Genomic DNA, 14,142 nt, shown 5'->3' on the forward strand with positions numbered 1-14,142 from the left:
CCACCATGCCTAGCTCTAGTTTGTTCCTGTTGAGGGCTGAACTGTGTTCTCCCAAAAGACATGTGGAAGTTCTAATTCCTGGTACATCTGAATGTTACCTTATTTAGAAAGAGGGTTTTGGCAACTGTAATAAAGCTAAAATGAAGCTATACTAAACTAGGCCAACTATTGATAGCCTCATAAGAGGAGAGAAATTTGGACACAGTTAGACAGAGAGGGCAGACCATCTTGTGAAGACTGAAGTGGAGACCAGAGTTGTGTTTCCACAAGCCAAGAACACTGAGGATTGCTGGCAGCCACAAGACATTGGAAGAGGTAAGGGCAGATTCTTCCTAAGAGCCATCAGTGTGAGAATATCCCTGCCAACACCTTGATTCCAGGCCTTTAGCCTTCAAAAATGTGAGACAACAAGTTTCTGTTGTTTTTAAGCCACCCAGGGTGATATGGAAGCCATAGGAATGAGTATATTCCTCATGAGGACTTGTCACATGTAAGACTCTGGGCTGTGTTTTTTCTTGACTTGATGGAAGATGACCTGCCTCCTGAGGGATAGAAGGAACAAACAAGAGTGTGTAAACACAAGCAACTCACCACAGGGGCCCGGCCAATGCTGCGCAGGTAGTAGAGGAGTCCCTTGGCATGATAAATGGTAGGCTGGAGATGTGCTCTGGGGGAGAGCCACTGTCGGTTCAGATCCTCCCCTCTCAGTGAGCATCTGTGGCTGCAGGAACAAACAATAGCAAATAAATACACATTTAGAAGAAAATGGCTTGCAAAAATAAAACTGTGAGACAATTAAAATAATGAATCCAACTTCCCACTGACTTCTGCCCAACTGGCCCCAGTTCCAGATGTCCAGAAAGCTGCAGATTGGCCCCTGAAGCTTCCTGCATGTCCTTATTACCCACCATGCCAAAAGAACTAGAAACTAAACTTGGCTTAGTACTGGGATGTCAGAATTTTAAGACAAAATTTGAGGTATGTAGTTACCACTCTACACACTCATGAAGAAAAAATTCAATATATTTCTTTAAGCCTTCAAGCCCATCAGTTCTACAAATAATTCAGTTGAGTTTAATTGATCATGCTGGATGAGTCACATGTAATGCTCCTGGTTGGTCTAATAACTCTGCAAAGTAGATAGTACTGCACCCAGTGAAGAGGCTGAGGCTTAGTGAAGATCCCCTGAATGACCCAAGACCCATAAGCAGGGTTGTGCCCTCAGGTCTTTTTATCTTGAACCCTCTACTGTCTTTCCCTGATTTTTTTTGCCTCTTTCCCTACCTGTAAAAGATAACTTGAAAGCTTAATACTTATCCGGGTTGTCAGAGTTCCTTTTTCAAGACACCATCAACTGTAGTTTGGATATGCACTGTCTCCTAAAGGTTCAGGCATTGGGGGCTTGGTCCCCAACTGCTGGCACTGTTGGGAAGTGGCAGAAATTGCAGAAGGTGGGGCTTGTTGGAGGAAGAAGGTCACTGCAGGTGTGCCTTTGAAATGTGCATTTTTCCTTAGTAGATTTTCCCCAAGCACCCAGGCTATTATGCTCTCTGCTTCCAGGCTGCCATGAAGTAAGCAGCTGTGTTCAGTCATGTGTTCTCTGCCATAACATTCTGCCTTTGCACAGGCCCATAGTGATTGGGCCAAAAAATGATGGACTGAAACCATGAGCCAAAGTTAACTTTCCTAAAGTTGACTTGCTCAGTTATTTTTGTCACAGCAGGAGAAAGCCATTTGACAAACCATCATGGAACACCAAAGTTAGAATGAGCTCAAGATCACACATCTCCTCATCTGGAGAATAAAGACATCCCCATTCATTTCTAAAAGTCCCATGTGCTATCGATCCATTGTGCACAGCCACCTAGATATGGACATTCGAAGGACTCAATTACTTTGTAAAAGTAACTCAGCTGGTTGATGACAGCACTGAAATGCCAAATTTCCAGGTAGAGTTGTCCCATACATGACCAGAGATTAGCAAATACAGCTCACACAGGGCACAGGGTCCTGACAGTCCTACAAAGGCAGTACTTACCCAATAGGTTTAACGAACAATGTGCTCCAGATTGGGAAAATCAGAATGGTGTCTCCATCACCTGGCCATGCCAGCAACCCACCTCCTCCACCAGTGTCCTCCCATGCTCCAGAACAATGGAATTGTTCGCAGCTTCCTCTCTACGGTGATGTCTCCTGTCCTTTTTCCTGGACCCTCATATCTCTACCCATTCTGTCTGTTCAACTCTCAGGGTATCTGCTTTGCCTCAGAACACTCCTTGAATTCCCAGGGCATGTTGTGGCATGCTGTTATTAGTTGCATCTGTATCTTTAGGTTCATTTAAAGAGTTCTTATGAAATTCTGTTGAATAGGATTATTTTTTTTTTACTACTTTTCTTCATTTGCCTTTCCCATTAAACTGGGAGGACTGGGAGCTTCCTGGAGACAAGGTTTAATCAAAACTCTTATCATATTTAGTGGTTAGCCTGATTTAGTATTCAGCAAATTATTTGGAATAAACAAATATGCTAGTGATCAAATAAAGGATCCAGGTATTGTTTTCGTCAGCTTTTTTTTTTGTCCCTGTGACCAAATGACCTGAGGAATACGACTTAGAGGAAGAAAAGTTTATTCAGGGTTCACAATTTCAGAGGTTTCAAAGCTCAGTCCATAGTCATCCATGGGCAGCAGAATGGCTTGATGCCAGAGCTTTAGGAAAGGGCAGTGGAGGAAAAGCCAGGCTTAGCTCAGTAGCAGGTAGAGCAGAAACAGAGGAAAAGGACAGAGACACAGTCCTCGAGGCCACACACCCCCAGTTATGGCCCACCTCCTCCAGTTATGCCCTGCCTCCACACCTGGTTGTGTTGTCCACACATGCTGTTTGAGACGCACTTTAAACACAAACCCTAACATGTATGTTTTCTGTTTGTAAAACAACCAGCCCTATTTTCAATAAGTCTTGGGCATGGAAGGAAGAAGGTCCAGCCTCCACCACTCACCATTTTTTCTCCATTTTTCTTGGAGTGATCTTTAGATATTAGCTCCCTGCTGCCTGTCACCCCCTAAAAAAGGCCTACCAGAAACAGAAAGTCCCTAGATTAATCATTTATCCTGATTTCACCATTAAAATATTTTGACTTAAAATGACTCATTGTAGGCACCTTCTGCACTGGTGGGTTGTTGTTGTTGCTGTCATTGTTTTCCTCCCACAAAGGTGAAAGATAAAGCAGGACTTAAATGCCAACAGCCACGGAAAGGGTCGGGCACGCATGGTTTGCTCCTGGGCATATTTTCTGTTTAAATTACTTTCTTTGCTCAGGTCAAGGTATTTTCAGGCACAATATCCACAGCCTCAGGACTCTCACACTGTGCTGGGCCTCATCTTGACTTGACCTGGATTCTCATCTACACAGGGAATTCGTTTTGCTTCTTTTTGTGGTTGTTTTGTTTTTGTTTTTTCCCCTTTGTAACAGTGACTGTGATGAAATCGGCCGAGGTCCTTTAAAAGCACTTCTGTTTGTGTAAATGAAAACGTGAGTATTCTGGGAGTCCAGTAGGCAGCAATTCTGTGTCAACCCTCTCTGCCTCTGCTTTCCTATGCACTCCAGAGACCAAGTCCAGGGCCTGTAGGTTACCTCACAGCAGAAAAGCAATTCTACATTGCAATTTCCCCAAAAAGAAAAAAAATAATTTTTTTTTAAGGTAAGCAGAAGAAGACTAAGTTTGGAAAAGAAAACCTGGTTCCAAATCCCATTTATCTTAACAGGTATGGGATGCTGGTGCCTCTCTGAGAGACAGTATCCTCCTATGAATATGCTTAACCTACCTCCCGGGATTAGTTTAGGAAACAAATGATATAACAACTACTTTACCTATCTCCATTGAGAAATATCAGTATCATTCTCTATCCGTATCTCTGTCCATAGATAGATCCCCATCTACATCCACACTAATCTATATCTATAATGTTCAGGGATGCATAGTACTTTTTTTTCCCTCTTTTCTATGGAATTCAAGGATATTATACTTTCACACTACCACTTTAGACCTTTTAACTTTATTTTTTTATTTTGAGAAAAGATCTTTTTATGATGGTGAGGGTCTCACTAAGTTGCTGACACTGGCCTCAAACCCGCGATCCTCCTGTTTCAGCTTCTTAAGTATTAGGATTACAGGCGTGTGGCACTACGCCTGGCTCATAGCACAACTTTGACTATGGCCATACCATTGTTCATACCATTGTCATACCATTGTTCCCTTACCTCATCCTAACCTTTTCCCTTATGAAGAATAATCAGGTAACCATATGCACATTCAAAGGAAAAGAAAAGAATCTTGGCTCAGGACCCAAAAGAGAAGGCTGTAGTCAGCTTTCAGTGATAGCTGATCTGGGCACACTTATAGGTAGGGACACTAGGACTTTACAGAAAAGAAGTCATCTAAGAAAACAATACAGAGACATAAGTAGTAGAAATTTATAATTGAAATTTGGCCTACAAACAGAGGACAACTGGAGGACGACATGGCATCTAAGATTCTCCAATTATATAGAGAGATGTAGAGAGAAATCAAACCCAGGAATGATATGTAGAAGGTAGAGACAGTATTAGCTTTAGGAAAGTTTTGATTGGTTGCTGCTTGTCCTGCAGGGGCAGAAGCAACGAATCACTCCATTGTTATAAGAGGCTGTGTCGATCTCAGGAACCTATTTGCCTGCATTTCTATTTGGGACTCTACGTTTAGCTGCGATTTTGAGAGCATCTTTGAGTATGCCTGTGGCTTTAGTAGTTCCTATGCTCTTGCAGTTGCAGATTATTACAATATATACTATACCTCACTTGAGTACTTTTCTTTTTAAAGCAAATCTATTTGCTTCCAATCTCCCAATCCATTTGGCTTTTTTATGTTAATAACATCAGAGACTCGTGTAGTCAGAGGAACTGCTGCGGCTCTTCCCAGGGATTTGTTTTAAGTATCTGAAGATGAAATGCACCCCGTCGTATTATCTACTGTAGCATATCTGCCATGACAGCTGCTCCTTCGATGTGGAGAGAATTAGCAGATGGACAGCAATGACTGACTAGCAATAAATTCAGTGCCTGTAATTTTTAAAATGGGCCTGTCCCTCAAATAGAGTTTGAAGTCCTGCTTTGTTTTTAAAAAGCATAAAATGGTGATCATTGCTATTTTTTCCCCCTATTGAAGATTGCAAAGTTACAGGGAAAGAAGAATGCATTTCCTTTTTATGTTCACAGGTGAAGTCATTGGGTCTCACTTGCCTTCATTTTTAAAAAGATGCAGCGTAAACAATTTCTCACTGAAGATAAACCTTATGTGCACAGAGTGTCACATGCAAGGTACCCAAACACCCAGATTGCCCAGTTTTTAGCTTTGAAACTCTTGCAACCCAAGAAATAGCACATCAAATTCAAAGCCAGAGCTGAGCTCCTAATCTAGATTCCGAATTTTAGAAAGTGTGGTAAAGCAAGGGCCCCTGCCCAACAATGGGCCTAACTGTTTGTGCATCAACTCTAAATGTAGATGGAGTTTGCACAACCTGCCCAGGATCAGGTGACTTTGTGGCCTATTTTTAAACTTGATCATTTTATCTATACGCAATCTGCCGGTTCTTTTCAGGCATTTGCAGCCTATGTTAAGTGTCTAGCCTTTAAAGCTGAAGGCTTTTTTTTAACATATATTTTCTCTTTTTTAAAAAAGCCTCTGTTATCCAGAAAATGTCTCTGTCATGACCAATTCAAAACATCTTAGCCAAAATTGGAAGAGAGTGATTCAGTAGTACCGGTCCTAATTGGTCACTGAATAATATCAACTCTGCAATTCTGAGTTAAAGAAGAACCTTAAAGGTAGGTAGCCTCTGGAGAAATAATGTCACTATAAATAATGTCACTAAGGACATGGATCTCCTAGGAACCACAGAACAAAGTATTATAACCAAGGGCTTCAGCAAAGCTAAACAGAACTACCAAGGAGGCAAACAATAACCACAGGACACACGTTACAGAATGAGGAATATTGCATCACTTACAGGATTTATAAAGCTGCAGACAGGAAAAAAATATGATCAAAAAACTCCCTTCCACACACGACTGACAAATGGAAAGGCAGCACCTATCAGGCTGCATGAATAACGCCCGGCTTAATAATATTAAAGCCCCCAGTGCAGCAATCCCAAGAACCTAAAGGGTGGATGTGTGTCGGAGATTTAGCAAGCACTTCCTCAATCCCAGCACATCATCAGAGCAGGAGGAAGTAAGGGTGCAGGAGGAGAATATCTATAAAAGCAGAGATATGCATGAAAGCTTTGGGAACGCGGCAAAACAGAATGGGGCACCATTGGTCAGACATGGCACCCAGAGCTTTCCAAATAAATATTTTTGGGGCAGAGAAAGGGAAGAGTGAGGAAAAAGAAAGCAGGCTCATTTGAAGGCCACAGTTGTGCTAAAGCTCAAACCAACCAGGGATACCAGGAGTGTGTTATTATATTTAGGCTATTTTTGTCACTCAAATGTCAAAGTCAAAAACTGAGACCAGAGGAAGAAAGTAAATCCAGCTGCTCTTCCTTACCTCCAAAAACCCAGAAATGGGTTATCTACCAGAGACCGACATGGTCATCCCAGAGCCCAGTAATGGGAGAGCTCAAGTCTTTAAAAGATAGACCACAAAAACTGACCTTGATTCTAATGTTATATTTGTTAAAGAAATTGCCCAGAGTTGATATGGACTCCTATGTCAATCTAAATGTAAACCAATTGTTTTGTATTTTTTTGTTCTTCAAAGTAGGATGGCCAACGAGCAGCCCTAGGCCTGCCTTTGGGTCCTGCTCCTGAATCTGTTAACAAGATCCCTGAGAGGTGTGCGCATACATTCAGAAGAAAGGCAAAGTAATGCTGCAGATGATACCTAAAGACAAGAATCCACATTTAAGTGTAGCTGCATCCTTCATCAGGGGCTTTGCTGCCTCCAGACTTCCAGGAACTAAAACACATGGGATTTCCAATCTCTCAACCTCATCCTGGAACAAAGCCAGCTCTAGAAACTTGGAGAGAGACTCTCTCTCTCTCTCTCTCTCTCTCTCTCTCTCTCTCTCTCTCTCTCTCTCTCTCTCTTCCCTTTCTCCTCCCTCTCCTCTCTCTCTCTTTCTCTTGCTTTTTCTCTCTCTCACACACACACACACAAAATCACACACATACTTGTAACACTGAAAATTTAGCTAGGGAGTCACAAAGGAGGTAAACACCAGCCAAGGTATCAAAAAAGCTGCTTTCATCAGAACCCTGCACCTTCAGGACGAAGTCAGTCGGCTGTGGCAGAAGGGACCGAGAAGCCACGCTGAAGGGTCTCCTGTAGTCCTGGAGGGCAGGCTGAGACACACATGGAAGGGCAGAAGTGCCAGTGTTTTAAGCAAGTGCTTTGGGGGGTGGGGCTAACAATGTGGGAGCGCTGATTCTCTTGTGACATCTGGAGCCTCACTAGGCCTGGGGTCTCGCAGCACTTGGATTCTCGTGATATCTCCGCATTTGGCTTCCGGGGTTCCGCTTCCTGTCCCCGCTGCAGGATCACATGGAGGGGGACCCAATCTATCAATACTTACAGGCCCACCCCATTTTTCTCACTGTGATGTTAGTTTTTGTATGTTTTAATTTAAAAAACAATACAGAATTAAGATTAAAATATTCTGCCTCTCTCTCTCTCTCTCTCTCTGTCTCTCTCTCTCTCTCTCTCTCTCTGTGTGTGTGTGTGTGTGTGTGTGTGTGTCTATATTTTCCTTCTTTTTCTCTCTCAACTAGGGTTTGTGCAAAGGGGCATTCAACCACTGAGCTATATCCTTAGCCCTTTTTTTTTTTGTGGAAACAGAGTCAAACAGAATCTTGCTACGGTACTGGGGCTGGTCTTGAACCTTCAGTCTTACTGTCTCAGCTTCTCAAGTACAGAGATTATAGGGCTCTCAAGTACAAGTAAGGGATTACAGGCAGGCAGCAGGAGGCCTAGCTAAAATATATTTTCTCTAAGTGATTATTATATTTTTTGCAATACTCAGGATGGAACCCAGGGGCATTCTACCTCTAAGGTGCACCCCCAGACCTATTTTCTATTCTTAACTTTGAAACAGTATCTCATTGAGTTGCAAAGGACCTCACTAAGTAGCTGAGGCTGACAATCATTTCTATAATAGTAACTTTTAAAAATCTTTAAAAATTTCAAAATTTATTCAGAAATAAGAAAGCTAATAAAAAAATAAGAATAGATGGCTATTAGATAGGAACACATGCAGGCATATTCCTAAAGCCAGTTAGTTCCAAAAGTCCTAAAGGAAACTCATTCTTTAGTGGAGAAAAGTTAGAGAAATTTCCATACAATGAGAAGGTAAAGGAAATTACTATATCCACAACTCTTCAACACGTAAGTACAAGTTAGCCAGTGGATATAGATGACACATCAATTAAAGAGTGAGTGTGTTGGTAAAGACGTCAAGCCATGTCTATTTGCAGATAATATTACACTGTACCTAAAAACCCTGGAAGATCAATGGTCAGCTCAAATGACAAAACAGTTCAGTAAGATCATGGGATATGATATTGGTATATGGAAGTAGATTTTCATAGAGGAGAAACGAGTTGAATAATTTTGTGCACCTACAAAATGAAACATTATATGAACTTTTTTTAAAAAAAGAAAAATTTCTATGAACTGATGTGGGCAGGAAATTTTCAGAATATATAGTTAAATAGTAAAAAAAAAAAAAAGCACGAGTGGAATGAGAGATAGAAAATATATATGTAGCTGGGTATGATGGTACATGCTTGTAATCCCAGCATTTGGGAGGCCGAGACAGGAGAATCACTTTTTGCTGACAGCCTCATCTGCTTAGTGAGGCTCTTTGCAATGCAGTGAGAATCTGTTTCAAAATAAAGAATAGACATAATATTTTGGCAGATAACTGAAGATGGCGGTGACCTCAGTACCAACCGCAGCCGCAGCAGCAAGAGCTGGCAGTGGTCAAATAGGACATGTTCCTCTGAGAAACACCAGACAATATATTTTGGCTTAATATCTGATTGGGACAACATACAGAGATATTTCCAGCCATGACTTCCTACCTAAAATATAAGAGAGAAGTGATGGACCAAGAGATGGCAGTGGTGGCCAGTATTTGGGAAAGGCAGACAGATCCAATCCAACCTGCCTTGAACTGTTGGAGAAATCTCCTCAAAAATAGACTGCTCCTGCCCCACATGCTCAGGAATTCTGAACAACATACTATGTAAGAAAAATGTTCAGGAGGAGAACCAAGATGGCGGCTGTGGTACAGCAGGGGCCAGTATTTGGGAGAGGCAGACAGATTCAATCTAATACACCCCGAACCTTGAGGAAATCTCCTTGAAAGTAGATTGCACCTGCCCCACATGCTCAGGAACTTGGGACAATATACTATGCAAGAAAAAGGTTCAGGGCTTGTCAGAGGGGGATCTGCATAGCCAGGTCAGCCCAGCGCTGCGCATCTCAGGAGACAAAGATGCTCCTGGCCGCCGTGCTCCTGTGCTCCACAAAGGGGACCTGGATGTGCTCAAAGCAGCAGAACCCACTCTCCATGGTGAAACTGTAAGCCTCCGCTCTTGGTGGGGAGATAAGTACTCAGGCCCCCAACTTCTGCAAAGGACATGTACTGATTTCTTTTATTAAAAAATATAAAGAGGGAGGAAGATGGTGTTGGCTGCAGCAGTGATGGTTGGCAGCAGCCAAGTAGCACATGCATCCCTCGGAAAAACCCTGGACAACAGATTTTGATTTAATAGCTGATTGGGACAACCTACAGAGAAATTTCCAGTCATGATTTCCTATCTGAAATATAGAAGAGAGTGGAAAATGTCAGAATTAGAGGCAAGATGGTAGCGTGATGCCCACCACTGCAAGAAAAGGGATTTTTGGAGGGACATCCTAGAAGAGATCAGAAAGTAGACTGTTCCTGCTGCACATGCACAGGAATTCTTAACAATAACATATTCTAGGAGAGACCAAGAAGGCGGTAGTGGTGGCCAGTATTCAGGAGAGGCAGACAGATCCAATCAAATCCACCTTGAATTTGTAAAGAAATCCTCCCAAAGGTAGACTGCTCCTGCCATACTTGCTCAGGAATTCTAGACAACATACTATGTAAGAAAAATATCCAGGGCAAGTTGGAGGGAGCCCCGCCCATATGGCCGGGCCAACTCTTTACACCAGGTGTCCTGAGAGACCTCAGCACTCATGGCTGTCGTACTCCTCTGCACTGCGTTGGGGTCCAGGGTGTGCTTGGAGAAGCAGATCCTGCTCTCCATGGTGAGGCCGTGGGCCTCTGCTTTCAGTGGGGAGATAAAATCTATTGCTTCTAGGGAATCAGGCTCCTAGCTTCTGCGGATGACATGTGCTGTTTCTCCTTTAAAAAAAAAATATGGAAGAAAAACTGGGAACCTCTGTAGACATCCTACCCACAGTGAAGGGGACTGGAGCCTGCCATGTGACAAGGCCGGGTCTGAAGCCAGCGTAGATGAGCCCAGAGCCAGCGAGGCCAGTCCTGGAGCCTTCCATGTGGTGAGGCCTGGTCTGGAGAATGTCAGGGCAGGCCTGGAGCCTGTCATGCAGCAGGCCTTGGACCTAGGCCTGCTCCACAGTAAAAAGCCAGCGGGTCCCTGCAACCATGTGGCCAAGAACACTAGAAGCTGCCGCTGCCTCACCTCTTCTCTCAGCAGATTCCCAGATCCAGGTGATCTCCATTAAAAAAATAATTGGTGGTGAGTGGATCATATTGTCAAAGTTACCTTCTGGCTTTCAGGATTTCAGTAAGTGGGGTTAAGTATGGAAATTAAAAGCAAGTGTTCTAAGGAAGAAAGAAACGAATTGATTGGATGTGGAGAAATAGAAGCTCTACTACATTGTTGGTGGGATTGCACTTTGGTGCAACTATTTTGGAAAACAGTATGGAGGATCCTCAGAAGAAGGAAAATGAACTTAGCATATGATCCAGCAATACAACTTCTGGGTATCTACCAAAAAGAATGAAAACCAAAATACCAAACTAGTGCATGAGCAACCATGGTCAGAGCTGCAAAGTTCAACATTGCCAAACTAGAACCACCCAAGATGTCCTTCTACAGATGAGTGGATTTCAAAACTATGGAATGCGTACACAATAGAATTTTTCCAAGCCATAAGGGAGAACAAAGTTATGGCATTTACAGTGAAATGCCACACAGAAAATAAGAAATCAGATGCTTTTCCTAATATGTGAAAACTAGGGAGAATGGATAACAGGAAGAGCTCTAGATGAAGAAGGCATCCTATAGAGGAGTGATTAAGGTGACCTACCTGAGGGGATGAGAGGGGGGAAGAGGGAAACTCTTTAAAGCACATGATGTACTTAAACATATCAAAGTCAATCAGGAAGCCAAGCATGGGTAGGAGGGCGGGAGAAGGAAAGGGTTAGGGATTGGGTAAGGGCTGATTGGGTGATGTGTGCATGTGTATCTCGACAAGATTTTTATCCCATTAAGATGTATGACTACAATCCACTAATAAAAATTTATTTAAAATGAATAAAAAAATAGGGCTGGGGATGTAGCTCAGAGGTTCAATACCCTGGATTCCATCCCCAATACTGCCAAAAAAAGAAAAAAAAAAGAAAATAGATGTATATGTTTTTTAAAAAACATAAATCTAGAAAGATAAATCAAGTTTTTAAGATTCATTACCGATAGGAAATAAGTGCAAATAGGATATAGAAAATAAAGAATGGGTGAAGGGAAATGGAATAGGAAGGATGAGAACAGGTGGCACTTCTCAGAGCAAAGCTTTATATAGTTTCAACTTTTAGAACTATGTTAATGTTTCACAGATACTTAGGAATAAATAAGTAGCATCAAGCATTAGAAAACCATGATGAGAACCCAAATAGATTACACATACACAGGAACATAAACTCTATGACAAATAAATAACATGGAGGAAGCCGGTGTGGTGGCACAGGCTTGTAATCCCAGCATTTGGTAGACTGAGACAGAGGGATCATGGCTCATAGACAGCCGCAGCTACTCAATGAAACCCTTTGCAAACTCCTATTTCAAAACAAAGAATAAAAAATAGGGCTGGGGTGTAGCTTGGAGGTAGAATGCCCCTAGTTTCCATCCCCAATACTGCAAAATAAATAAATAAATAAATAAATAAATAAATAAATAAATAAATAAATAAATAAATAGAAAAAAAATTGACCCAAAGTAACTTTGAAAATTTTAATCATAAACTGTAAAGCTGAAGACAAACAGAACACTACCTGTGTTTGTTTTTCACACAGTAAGCAATTCTGAGCTAGCCATTCTAAAACTGTGTTATGTGTACTCTAGGACTAAGAAAATGAGTCAATTATGAATTATAACAGCCAGGTTTCTCACTGATGTGAAAAGGAGTTACAAATAAAGCATTAGCTTCATGATGATGTATGGGAACCATAGGTACCAGCATGAACTCAGTTTCATATGAACGGGTAGACATAAAGACAGAAATGGATATAAGTGTGTGTGTGTGTGTGTGTGTGTGTGTGTGTGTGCGCGTGCACGAGCGCGCGTGCGCATGCACATATCTATTTCCAGGCTTTGTCTACTGGAAAGACATATAAAGAATAAAACCCTAGTAACAAGAAAACATATCGAGTTCACAATCTTAGTTTCTAAGTACCACCACTCAAGCCAGAGTTTCTTGGAAAATACTTGCTTCCAGAGACGGCAGGATAAAGTAGAATATCAGTTGAAAACATATCATGGTTCCTGAAAGCAAGGGAATACTCAAAAATAATGAGGACATATTGAAATGACACTGAGATCAATCCTAAGAGAAAAATAATGGCCAAGTAGGGTCAGTATTTGATAATAAAAACCAATCATATAAAAATAATTTATAGAATAAATCAGATATTCATACTCATAGAATTAAATAATTAGGAGAGAAGGAACAGCTCTTCATTTCAGTAGAATTCCAATTAAAAATAAAAAATTGTAAGGAAAATAAAAATGTTTCCATTGGGCGAGCATCTCAGTAATGATTATTGTGAACAAGAGTTACTGACAAATGCTAAGTTACTGGGTGAACGTATGAAAAGGGAGAGAATATTTACATAGATTAGAGAATCTCCTCACAAGATTGTTAATAACAAAAGGGGGGAAATAGTAATTTTATGGTGAGAAGTCTGGGAGATTCCACCTCATCAAGTGATCATGGCTAGCCTCACCATTAGGGAGGCATACCCAAGTTGCAGCTCCATGAAATGATTGCTAAGGAAAGCACTGCATCACCTGTGCGTGTCTTGTCAAATCCACAAAATCGCTTGCCTATCATCAGGAAGCGTCAATCACAAGGCAAAGGTGTATTCCACATACACGTGGCTGATCAATATTCTTCACATATTTTAAGATCGAGATAGTCAAAAGTCTGAGAGACTATACTACACTGGAAGAGGCTGAAAAGACTTGACTTAAATGCAATGCTATCACCCTGGAAACGGACATTACTGAGGAAAATTATGGAAATACAAGTGCTTTATAATTAATACCTGTACATGAATGCTAATTTCCTGATTGTAATTATTCTGTGGAAATATAAGATATTAACATTTGAGAAAGTGGATGGGAGACACAGGAAATTTTTTGTATATGACTATAATTTTTGTGATCATAAATTTTTAAACACTGAAGGGTTTGAAAGTTATCACTTAAAAAGGTGTGCGCATATATGTTCTGATCACTCTGAACTACATTATGAGTTAAGATTACAATGCACCAATAAAAGTATATGAAAATAGTAATACATTAAGCAAAAGATAACAAAAAAGAAAATTCTACAACTCATGTAAAAAACATGAGCAAGAATTAAAAAAAAAAACACAAAAACTCAAAATCTCAGAAATGAGGACAACTTCAGAAATGGTTAAAAATAAAATATTATTTTGTAAATGAAATATAGCCTTGAAAGAATACAAAGGCAAGTAAACAGAGCAAATGATGCCTTTGGAGAATAGTGTAAAATGAAATACATTTTTTATCCCAAGGAAAAGAAACAATAAAAAGAATTCAAGGCAAAGTGATAAAAATATAGAAAAT

General features: G+C 41.0%; 1 protein-coding gene across 1 annotated transcript in view; it reads right to left on the reverse strand.

Annotated features, from left to right (window-relative positions):
- AGBL1 (AGBL carboxypeptidase 1) overlaps positions 1 to 14,142 on the reverse strand; it is a gene marked incomplete at both ends in the record, with an annotated part of 531,035 nt that overhangs the window by 130,341 nt on the left and 386,552 nt on the right. Inside the window, one exon of the mRNA XM_080692476.1 lies at positions 592 to 721. Within this exon, the coding sequence (XP_080548602.1) occupies positions 592 to 721 (130 nt within the window). The remainder of the gene's footprint in view (positions 1 to 591; positions 722 to 14,142) is intronic.

Source organism: Muscardinus avellanarius (genome assembly GCF_963383645.1).
Source record: "Muscardinus avellanarius genome assembly, chromosome: 3".
Taxonomy (NCBI): domain Eukaryota; kingdom Metazoa; phylum Chordata; class Mammalia; order Rodentia; family Gliridae; genus Muscardinus; species Muscardinus avellanarius.